The sequence below is a fragment of the Sinohyriopsis cumingii genome, chromosome 14 (assembly GCF_028554795.1).
Source record: "Sinohyriopsis cumingii isolate HCF-2022 chromosome 14, ASM2855479v2, whole genome shotgun sequence".
NCBI classification, from domain to species: Eukaryota; Metazoa; Mollusca; class Bivalvia; order Unionida; family Unionidae; genus Sinohyriopsis; species Sinohyriopsis cumingii.
Window position 1 is genome coordinate 89,219,253 of NC_142974.1, and position 12,810 is coordinate 89,232,062.

A 12,810-nucleotide genomic window follows, 5' to 3' on the forward strand; every position below is an offset into this window, starting at 1 on the left:
TAATCAGAAGTTATGCAAAAACTATTCTTTTCTTCGAGTCAATGACCAACCAAGAACTCTGAATGTTTGACCGCCAAACCCAGAGACTTCTTTCTTATCCAGTATGCAAGCCATCCACACAGTCTGGTGAAGTCACATGGTTCAAGAGCTAAAATTCTTGTTCAGAAACAAGTTGTCTTCTTCAAGTTAGTGACTATGAACATTTGACCTTTCAGAATCCAAAATCAATAAACTCTTTTTTTTTGCCCAACAGGCTAGTCATCCACAGAGTTTGTGAAGGTACATGATCAAGAGTTGAAATTTTTGTTCAGAAACCATTTTTTCTTTTCAGTCAGTCACCTTTAACCTTTCAAACCCTAACTCAATAGGCTTCTTCTTTATACTGTGTGCAAGCTATTCTTAAAGTTTCATCCAGGTCTGTGATGAGGAAGTAATGTTATTGTGCAAACACTATTTTTTGTCTTTCAGTTCCAGTGGTCTTGATCTTTGATCTATGGACACCAAAATCACTAGGTTTCTTCCTTACCCAAAGTAAAAGTAAGTCATAAAATTGGTGAAGGTACATGATCAAGAACTGAAACCTGTGTGCCAAAACTATTTTGCTTCTTTTAGTACAGTGATCTGGACCACTAACCATCAACATATGCTTTTTCCTTACCCCATGTGCAAGCTATGCACAGAGTTTGGTCTGGGTTTATGATGAAGAAATAATGTCATTGTGCAGAAAATATGTTTTCTCTTCCAGTCAGCGACCTTAAAATTTGACCTTTTGCAATTTAATCAACAGGCTTCTTTCTTACCCCATATGCAAGCTATGAATAAAGTTTGATTTAGGTATGTAATGTATAATTCAAATTATAGTGCAGAAATGATATTTCTTTTTTAATTCACCATAACCATGCCCTTGACTCTGTACCCCTTCAACAGGTGTAAGCTATCAACAAACTTTGGTCTTACTCTGTAGTTCTGAACAAATGTTACTCTGCAAAATCCATTTTTCTTCTTTCAATCAAATAAATATAAAGTTTTCACCCCCAAAATGATCTTTACTCAAAGTGCAAGCTACCAACCAAGCTTGGTCCACGTATGTGATGCAAAACTAATGTTATTGTGTAGAAACCATTTTTATTGTTGCAGTTAGTGGCCTTGACCTTTAACCCTTTAATTTTTTAAAATATCAACAGGTGTTTTCCTTGGCCCAAGTGCAAGCTATCCATTATCTGTTAACAATGTCTGCTGTAGAATTAAATTATCATGCAGAAATGAACAGGTAAATAACAAATGGACATACAGAAGCATAGGAAATGATGCACTTTCCAAAATATGGGCATATAATATCTGCTTACTAGTAGGTCCTAAATGGAACCACCATTCTAACACACTTTTGTTCATGTGAGATACATTTGTGTTAGCTATTTTAACTGGTCTGCTTTAGTCAATCTTATCCAATACCATGCCAATAGCATTACCCTTCAAAACTCCAGAAACTTTCAATGTCTATAGAGGCCAACAAAAATCAACATTATGCAGTTGTGAATTCCTAAGAAAAAGTGTCAGGTGACCCTCAAATTTAGGTTTAAGGACTCGTATGTTGTCTCAGTGCATTACTGGTCCAGGGCACACTCCTAGAATGAACCCTAAGGGTCAAATACATTGAACTGCAACATTATATTTACCATCTCTACAGTGTGAATTAATCACTGCACAAATTGTTTTATATGAACTAAGCTCAACAATTTCCGACTATAATATGACATGGTTTTAGATGTATATGTATACAAAATAAATCAACCCCATATCAAAATATTTTTCTTATTATGACCTTTATGCGCTATTCTCTGACCTATAATTTCCAGAGGTTTCTGCACAATGAATCTGGAAGCAATGTCCAGGAAAGTTTGGGTCTGCTCTTCTGATGGGGCCTCATCATGACTGTAATACAAGAAGTAAAACTAGAGATTAGTGATGAAAGCCATTGCAAATATCTACATTTTATAAGTTGCTTGTGATGCCCACCCCATCCCACTGTGTTTACCCCATATACTAACTAGCACCATATGGCTGGATCTAAAACTTCTGCTGTTATCTGCTAAGGAACATCATACTACATCTACTGATTACTTAATGATAGAATGACTGAAACAAGGACACAAGACATCTGGTTAGTCAATTTTAACAGCATGTTCAACATATTCTTGGCTATATGATGCTGAGTAAATGCCTTTCCCATGGGCTCAGCAAATATTTTCTCTATCTGCTTTTCCTAAACCAGTGTCTTTGGAAAAAAATACAGAATAAATGGTCTCAGTTTTAAAATGATTCATCCAAAGTAAGAATATATTTCAGCAAGGGTTTTAGGAAATGTAAACAATTGAAAACACTTAAACAACCCTAACAAACATTTTCTATGACTGACTGTATGCCCATGGTCAAAAGGACAAGCGAGTGTATTGCAGCTTCTTAATGATTCATGTCAAGTTTGAAAAACACCCATCAATGGCTTTTGATCTTTAATGGCAGCAATGATCAAGACTTAAACATCAACAATGAAAGAACTTCTAGGTCTAATTTACTAAATACCATCCGTATGTAAGGGAACTAACTCACACCAAGAGACACTGTGTCAGGTAGCAAATCATTGCTAAAGCTTGGTCTAGACAGGAAGCTTACATAATAGCTTAGGTTAGTCTGGAGGTCATTAAATAACGCAAAAACCATCCCCACACATCATCCATGTCACTTGGATCTGGTTGTCTCAGTGTTGGATCATCTGTACCATGGCAAGCATTGTGTAATACCCTCAATAATAGTTTGGATTAATATATATATATATATATATATATATATATATATATATATATATATATATATATATATATATATAAAATGTTCTTTTCTATATATATATCACTAGAGAATTTATAATAATATTTGAAATATTTGAAATCATTTCTCTTAGTAAAGAAATTATTGTTTATCATTTTTGGTACACTATCCATGGTAAGTAAGTATACATGATTTAATTAATTAATTTACCTAAATATAAGTGTAGTGACATAGCAAGAAATTCAGGTTCTCTCTCTAAACTTAATTATGTGGATCCCATCCTAATAAAATGAGTTACTTGATAGGAACTTTGGTCCCCATGCAGTTAACAGAGTTGTTTAGCAGTTGCTATGCCACTGCTCCTTTGACATATAAAATTGAACTGAAAGGCATGTGGATCTATACTTTGTTGCCACTTTTAGTGAAAAAAACAAAGTTTGATACTATTATTAGTAATACATACTATACTTTCTACAAAAGAAAGGACACTATGCCAGAGGAATTAAAATATAAGGAAATTAAAAAACTTTAACCAAATTATTAATTAAATATCAGATAACTGCAACCTGATAACAAGGTCAAAGGGGCATGTGCAAGTCTCATAGAAAAAAAATTCTTAGCCAATCATGATAAAAAACCTAATAAACACTTTAACCAAGACCTTAGGAAACTGTTTGATATTGTCAACAGAAGTTACTGCTATGTCTCACTTGCAACTAACATGGACTTGACAAAAATAGAGGTACTATTGCTGGCTAAGTTTGTTTTACTTTAATATTTAAATGCTTTGATTTTACTCCTTGAATTTACTAACACATTCTATTCCCTTTATGTACAGTTTGTAATAAAATTTAAAAGTTAATGCTGAAGATTAATTATTATCAGTTTATTTAATTTTAATATTTCACCAATCAAGTGTTAGTAAAATATGCATAACCCTAATCAGTTCCAACACACAAATTATGTGACTGCAAGATATGTATAATCCTAACCATCTGCAAGTAATATATGAATTCAACACACAACTAGTAATGGAGATACTGTATTTTTATTGCAATAAGCATCATACACTCAATGCTTCCTTTGATCCATGAGGTTCTATTATAAATTTCACAACTGCCAAAGACCTTCTATGATGCTTGTCACAGAATTAGGCAAAGAAATAACTTGGGTTTTGTCTTAAAACAATTCGACTATTTCTCGTTGTACATGCGTACAACGTTATCTAGGGTGAATGTGTTTTTCCAGGTAAGCGACTGTATTAACATGTACCTAGCCACAGAGATTACCTGTGACAGGTATCATGACTAACATGATATGTACGGGTATTCTACCCTGACCTGTACTCACTCTCCTATGGATTTAAGTAAGACCAATTTCTAAAAACCACACTGGTCGTTTTTGGATCACGTCAAGGAGTATACACTCTCCATTGTTCTCCAGCCATAGGGGTAAGTGTTAAATTTAAATTTTTATTTGAAATGCGAAGCTTATTCGGTTTGTAATGTCTTATCTCATAATAATGTGTTTATTACAACGCAGATTTAAAGTATTATCATATATCTAGAGATTATACAGAAACTATTATTATGTCCAATTTGGTTTTATTGTAGCTGATTCTGTGTTCGTAGCTGACTGTGTTCATAGCTGACTGTGTATTGTAGCTGACTGTTTGTAGTTGACTGTGTTTGTAGCTGACTGTGTTTGAAGCTGATTCTGACTGTTATTGTAGCTGATTGTGACTGTCGCTGTGATTGTCTATGAAGTGTGATTGTCAATGTGACTGTGAATATGACTAGAGCGGTCTGAAGCTGTCCGAAGCCGTCTAAAGTTGCTTAGAGCTATCTGGAGTTTTCAGAACATTTAATGCTACGTGCTGTCGATACGTATGTATGTACATATGTCTGTGCCACGGACGTAGACGTAGCAAATTAGAAAAAGTGCTGTATGCTGTCTGTACGTGTAACGTATGACTGTACTCATGGTGGATTCATAAAGGGTGTGAGCGGTCGGTAAGAGTGTAAACCAACCCAAGGAATCGTGCGACTGTACAAGGGGTCTAGAAGCATATGTTTGGATCAATTGTTGTTCCATTGCATTTTTTTATATCCATAAGATTATTTTGAATCTTCGTTATGTTCATAAGATTATTTTGAATCTTAGTTGTGTTCTTAAGATTATTTTGAATCTTAATAGAATTTATGTTCGAGATTATGTGAATCTCTTATTGTGTAAAATACTGTTTGAGGCGTATGTGCAGTCCATGAGGTTTCTTGGATCTGTACTTCATTTTGATTTAATATTTTTGGTTTATTTTCGATGTATGAATGTTGTGTAGAGTGATCTGAGTAAATTGTATGTTGAAAGCGTGAGAGATTCATTGTATTTTTACATCATATATTTTTCTTTATTAATTCATTCATAAATTTCCATCTTTCTCACACTGTGTTTGTCTTATTCATTTAGTCCAAAGACCCACTTGGTTGCAATGATACATATTTTAAGTTAAATCTTAAGCTAGTCTTTGAACAACAAAAGTCAAATGTCTCTGCACATTCAGTGGCTTTTTATCTTCTACAGCTAAATGCAATTTTCTTTAGGATTATTTAAAACTGCAGGAATGTCACTGCCTTCATTTGCAGTTTTCTCCTGGTCAGAATAAGTGATATACTTTTGCTTAGTCATACAAAGTTTGAAACCAATAGCTTAGTCGTGCTAGCATCTCTGCTGAGCCAAATAACCTCAGTGAGCTTTACCAAGCATCCACACTAAGTCAAGTGACCTCTTTGAGCTTTACCAAGCATCCATGCAAAATCAAGTGACCTCTTTGCTCTTTACCAAGCATCCCATCCCAAGTGACCTCTTTTTGAGCTTTACCAAGCATCCCATCCCATGTGACCTCTTTTGGCTTTACCAAGCATCCACGCTGAGTCAAGTGACCTCTTTGAGCTTTACCAAGCATCCCATCCCACGTGACCTCTTTCAGCCACACAGAGTCAAGTGACCTCTTTGAGCTTTACCAAGCATCTCAACCCAAGTGACCTCTTTGAGCTTTACCAAGCATCCATGTAGAATCAAGTGACCTCTTTGATCTCTACCAAGCATCCATGTAGAATCAAGTGACCTCTTTGAGCTTTACCATGCATCCACACCAAGTGACCTCTTTGAGCTTACCATCAAACAATAATGAGAAATACAATAGCATATCAGTACTTCTTTTTGGTATACTAAGGATAGGAGCTTTGCAGATCTGCCAACCCTGACAAGTCCGTCTCAGTAAGGCAGTTGATTTTCTTCCATAACAGAATATCAATAATTGCTATTGTAAAGCTGGAAACGTAATTAGAAGTTCAACACATCGAAGATAAACAATATGTTCAACTGAAACGTTTTTAAAGTATACACAGACTTTAATTACCACTAGTACAGTTGCACAAATTGTTCCAAACCCTATGCAACTCAATGGCTTGTTGCAATCTCTCAACTTAACATAGTTCTTGGAAATTCTTTTCCATTTTACATGACAACGGCAATCATATCTCCTGCTACGAGAATACTCAAATTGGCATATGACGTCTAATAAACGCGATTGTGTCCTTTCCAGCTTTGATTCACAAAAATCTGAATACTTCTTTTTATTCTTCTGTGTTGATTACTAATGCTTTTCTAGAAGCTTATTTTCCCTTCGTCTCATGCATCGCTTTCTGGACATTAATTTTAAAAATTCTATAATCAACAGTCTGATCATGCATATGCTTCACATGAACAAATATGTGCAGTTTAAAGCATCTGGGGTGCTGCTGTAAAGTTAGTCTGGTTCCCTGACTAATTCACTAATTCTAAGATGAAACCAGGATCCAACAAAACACAGATGAACCAATTATCCGGATTTTTCGGCGATGATCATTTTTCATAGTTTTTACTATTATGCCGTAAGTCCATATTTTAAGGATAATTTTCATAAGACTTACAGTAAAATCATGAGAGTTGGCAGGTCTGACTTTGCAGCATAGGTTGACAGATGTTTACTTTAGTTGAAGTGGCCATAGAAAGACTTCCTAAATACTTTTACAGATAGTACTTTCATTTAATAATGCAATCAATCCATAAAACAACTACTAAAAACAGAAATTACAGCTTTAAATCTACAATTTTCTGACTGTTTCACACTGGCAAAAAACTGACTTGTTGGAGACAAGCTTCTTTCTTCTTAAAATAATTAAATATTATTTAATCTCAACCACCAAAATTAGAGGAATTTCTTCCTCAAATGGATAAGAATGTATGACATTTTTTAAGCAGTTATAGATGCTGTATGTTGAACAGTCAAACCTATGCTAGAGAAAACCTCTTTTAAAATACCACCTTTCTTACACAACCACGTAACTTGATTCAACAGCTGATGCACAAAATGCTAACAAAAGAGCACCCATTTAAAGGGATTGCCTTTTCAGGTTCCCTTACTTGGTCTCTTTGAGCAGGTTCCAGTGAACTTTTTGTCCCAACACGTCATGTATACAATCCTCAAATATGCAAACTGTTTTTTTCTAAGCTAAGTTCAAATGCAAATATCTGAAAATAGCACTAATCTACTACTGAATGAATATTCCCCAGATCTGATCAATAATCTCAGTTTTTAGTCAGTTGTTTCATGGATGAATATCTGGCACAGAAATATAAGAACCACATATACTCGTGTATAAGCCAAATAATTAAGGATAATTTAAAGCCTGGAAGAAGTGGGGGCATGGTTTATTTGCAGGCCAAGTTCTAAATCAAACAATTATTTTTTGTAACTTTACAGGTTAGATAATGAAAGAAAAACCACGCCTGACTTCTATTTGATACATGTACATTCACCAGAAACTGCAGCCATACATGTATTAAAGCCATGAGAGTATGTTTATTTTCCAAAAGAACTACCATATAAGTAATCTCTCAATCAATTGTTTAACCCTCAACTAATCAGTGATCATTAAACTCTACAGTACCTTACAAATACATGCTAGCTTATTTCAGTATTAATATGAAAACAAACTATATAAAAAGATTTATGAATGATGACTGTGAAGCTATTTACAACAGAAACATTTTGGCATCGAGAATCAAAATAAATGTATGATCATCTTAAAACAACCACAGTGAAAAGCTCCATAGGAGTTTGTGTTGCATGCACTCCTAGGAAGTGTAAATAACAGGCAAGTAACAACATACGAGTCAACGTGATTAATTGTTAATAATATAATTTGTGCGATTTCTCTGACAGGTGTGTTTGGATGTAAAAGGCAGCCACCTGGATATCATTTAAAGCATACATATGCACCGAAAAAACTGAGCAACCACAATCACTGTTTATCTTCACTATTGTTTTGTTGTTTATCAACCAAAGAGGTTTGTCAGCTGTAGAGTGTAGAACAATAATTACTGGTATGCTTAATCCATGGTATATAATTCCTCAAGGATAATGAGTTTGTTTAGTTGCACAATGCCAATGAATTTATTAATACATACCAACTCTCTGATGTATTGCTTCATAAGATAAGGCAGTGGTCATGGTTTCTACTCAAAGTTATAACTGTCACACCTGCTAGAACAATGTTGCATCAGCCAGTTGGTGTTCACGTTTTATGAACTGGCATGGTTTCTGCCTCAGGCAGCAAATGAAGACAGCACAAAAGCTAACAAAAGACTTAGAAGAAAAAATTGAATCATTTCATCAGATCACCATCCAACGCAGAAAGGAACCATCACAAATCAGAAATATGGATGACCTGCCTATGAGTTTCTAAGCAACAAAACAGTCAAAGCTGCTGGTGAGAAAACTATTCTGATAAAATCAAACAGTCATCTAAAAAAATGTTTCATGGTTGTTTTGGCCTGTTTAGCTGATGGTTCAAAGCTGTCTCCTTTCATCATTTGTAAAAGGAAGACCCTACCAAAAAGCATATTTCCTGCTGGTATCATTGTTTGTGCACATCAAAAGGGATGGATGGGTGAAAGTTGAATGGCTGAATGGATGAAGAAAGTCTGGAACAAGGTACACTTCTTCTGGAACCCTCAATGCTCGTCTGGGACATGTTTTGAACTAACGAGACAGACATGGTCAAAAGGTTGCAAAGAAAATGAAAATTACATTGGCTGTGATACCTGTAAGTTTAACATCAGTTTTACAACCTCTTGATATATGCCTAAACAAGCCATTTAAAGACCGGTTACAAAAGAATTTACTGGGTTTTTTCAAGCGCAGTGAAGCTGATGGAAGGAAGAAATTGGTTGTCAAGTGGTCAAAGATGCATGATTTCATTGGAAATGACTGCCAAATCATTTCTAAAGAGTTGTATTAGCAATGCCATCAATAGAACGGATGATGCTATACTTAATTTAGAGGAGAATGAAAAGCCAAACGACACACTATCAGATGGCTGATGACAATGATGACACACCCATAACAGAAACTGAGTTTTACAAACTGTTTTGGCAATTCTGATACTGAGCCAGATTTCAAAGGATCAAAGTGAATTAATTCTATATTACAGGATTTTAGAAGGAGGATTTTATTATTTAAATTAAGACAACATTTGACAAAACAATTTTAGTATTGTGTTTGACCTTCAAATTAATTTTTGAACATTCATTTTTGTTAGGTTTGAAGATTAATGTTATTTGCCTAAATAAATGCATTTAGAACTCACTTTGTGCATCTTGTGATGTCATCTAGGACTTCTGTATCAGCTTATGTGCAGGTCATACACTTTTTAATGTTTTTACCTATTCAGTTCAGGAGGGTTTGCTTATACCCGAATGTCCTCATACACAAGTATACACAATATTTACTGGTAAACACAAGCAACATCAAGGTAATATAATGTTAACCTACCCACGACACTGCAACTTAACATATCTGCATTCAAATTTTTCCTCAACCTCATCCTTCCTGTAAAATCTATTTGTGTTTGTCAGATCTATGATCAAACCCAATTTGGCCTGGAAATAAAAGAAACAAAGTGTTGTTATAAAATCTCCAGTTTAAAGGATTTTTTAGTTAGTATACATAACCTTGTCATAAAGTATATGATTTTTAAAATTGTTTTTCAAATGACTTCATACATTTATTACAGGGCAAAATAAAAGATAACTTTCACATTTAAGCAATAAAAGTAAAAACATGTCAATTTAAAAAAATATTTAGCTAACATCTACTATGGTCTACAGTGCCAGTGTTCTGACTCCATTGTTACATCTAATGGAAAATAACATTGGTTGTCATTGGTTTGGGTATGGTTTCATCATACATATTATTATTATTATTATTATTATGCAGACCTTAGCTGTCTTCATTGATGAGAAAATCATCTCCAGGTTGAACCTGTACATCTCAGGCACCTGGTCATCATAGCGGTGGTCCAAAGGAGTTTTCATGGGCAAAAATTTTGCTACAAAAGAAATTTAAGAAAGAAAACTTAGAAACTGTGAGCAAGATAACATAGTTAATTTAATAGATTAATACTGTAGATAGTCACACTGATTATGTCTGTAAAGTGTGAAATCAATGGATGAAAATCTAAAAACATAGACTATGTTTATTCCTCCTCTATGTAGGCACTGGTATGGCATGGCTGATTTTGGAGATTAGTGACTAATGGGGCTCTATGACCTCGTCCTTGGTCATGGTAAAGTCTTAAAACCACTCTTTGATATCTGACTTGTCATGATTATGAACTCCAATTCTGGACCCCAGAATCCACAGCTTCATATATTATCTTAAGGGCATGCTATCTACAAAGTAAAGTTGAGAAACTAGCAAAACTTTTTTCTGCAAAGCCAGTTTTTCTTTTGCTTCTCAATGACCCTGACCTTTGATATTCTGACACCTAACTCAACATAGCTCTTCCACATCTTATTTGTAAGCCATGTGAAAAGACTGGTCAAGGTACATGATCTAAAACTAAAGGTATGATGCGAGAACCAATTTTCTTATTTGTCAGTGACCTTGCAGGGCTGAGCAATTTTTGTTGTTGACCACTAGTCCAGGACAAGTGGTTTCAGAAAATTCACTAGTCCCACCTTTCTCTTCACTATTCCCACCTTACTTTTCTCTGGTCCCAAAATGGTAATCACTTGCCGAGATTTGATGAGACATATGTATTTAATCCGTAGAAAGAAAAGAAAAACGAAATAATATACAACATAATTATTTCTTAAAAGAATTTAATTTTTCAAAAACATTGGTTGTTATACATTTGGCTTCTTCAGGTTCATGTATATATGTTTTAGCTGATGGACTTGAAAATACGTCCATGTATATGTCTGACACCTACACCAACACTAAGCCAGCAGTTGATAGCTGTGTCTGGATTAAAGTCCTCAAGCTCTGGTCCATTTGCAAAAATGTTCATTAGCATTTTTAAACTCTTTTAGGTTTAAGGAATTCCTTAAAGAAGTCTTCTCCGAATCACTGTTATTACCTTCCTTTGGGGTGGGGGGGCACCAGAATTTTTTAGCACAAATTTATTTTGAAATTTTTGATGGGGCATTTTATCTCCCTTCCTTGTGAAAATAATTTAGCAAACTCATTTTATCCACAGCGTAAGTATCAGCTTGCTTGACAACTACTTCTAAAGTGATCATAACATCAATTTTCTCTTTTAAATACGAACTGAAACAGCTCATTAATTAGTGTAATTGTTTTGCTTCAAACTCAGTATCGCACGTGGAAGTTATTCATCTGTATAATCAATTATAAATTAAAGAATCATTACTGTCATTTAATCAGTTCATAAAGGAAAGCAACACTGATGTCGGTAAAGTACCTTTCATTAATTTAACTACACTGACTCGCTGGATTAAAATCATAGTGAGCTGCTCGTTATGATCTAGACTGAATAAACTCATTGCAACAAAACTGCTTACAACACTGCTAATTGATCACACTGGCTTTCTTTTGTTTAACGTGTTTTGATTTGCCAATAATTTGGTTGCTTAGCCCAACATGCAGTCAAGCGGTAACAGGATGTAAATGTATACACAAAGAGGGGTAGAATCAAGTATTCAGTATGTCCGGAGGGCATGATTGGCCAAATAAAGGTAGATATAGTGATTAAAGCACAAAAATAAGGACTAGCCTGACTTTTTTAAAAAACACTTGTCCCGGACTAGTGACTTGGAAAATTTTACTTGCCTGACTTCAAAAATGACTAGTCTGGGACGTCGGGCTATGGGATTTCCTCAGCCCTACCTTGACATTTGAGCTATTGACCCAAAAATCAGTAAGCTTCATCCTTTCTCCAAATACAAGCCATCCACAAAATCTTATCCTGACATAGTGCTAATATTATTAAGCAAAAACCAATTTTGCCTAGTAAATAACAAGTTTCTTCGAGAATACGTTACCCAATCATAATACCTTAGAAGAACTACCACTACTTCACAAATACAGCCCTCACAGATACTACTTTTAACTAAAAGGCGCTCTAAAAGCTGTCTGCCGACTTATGTGGTGGTTGGGCAGAATGATATCACTTTAGGTATAAGACTTGGCAGCAAAGTCTAAGAACATGTCAGTTACTAATAGAACAGAAGGCTTGCTCTCTATGGAAGCAACTGCGAGGCAGATGGGAGGGTGTATGTGTACTATGATTGGGTAAGCATTTTTTGAAGAAGAAAAAAAACATTTTACTAGGAAAAATTGGTTTCTTCTTTAAATACTTCACACAATCATAATACCTTTAAAGAATAGGTAAGTGGTGGATGGCAAGGCTTCAAGTAGGTAAAAAATTTCCCCCTGCAAATCTAGCGGAAGTCATGAAGCCACATCCTAAGAAGCTGTCAATCAACCTTGAAGGGTACCCTGTTGAGCTGCGGATATAGGTCCTACAAGATCGAATTATAGGTCCTACAAGATCTGGGATGACAGATCTCAGAGATAAAAGCTAAAGAATGTGGATTCCAATCTACATCTTACAGCCCGAATGAAGTCAGTTAACA

General features: G+C 34.9%; 1 protein-coding gene across 1 annotated transcript in view; it reads right to left on the bottom strand.

The window, feature by feature from the left end:
- Positions 1-12,810, bottom strand: part of LOC149784332 (mRNA-capping enzyme-like) — a 113,270-nt gene that overhangs the window by 86,130 nt on the left and 14,330 nt on the right. Inside the window, exons 3-5 of the mRNA XM_089932373.1 lie at positions 10,150-10,259; positions 9,704-9,810; positions 1,844-1,932 (exon numbers count right to left, since the gene is read on the bottom strand). Coding sequence (XP_089788499.1) covers positions 1,844-1,932; positions 9,704-9,810; positions 10,150-10,259 — 306 coding nt within the window. The remainder of the gene's footprint in view (positions 1-1,843; positions 1,933-9,703; positions 9,811-10,149; positions 10,260-12,810) is intronic.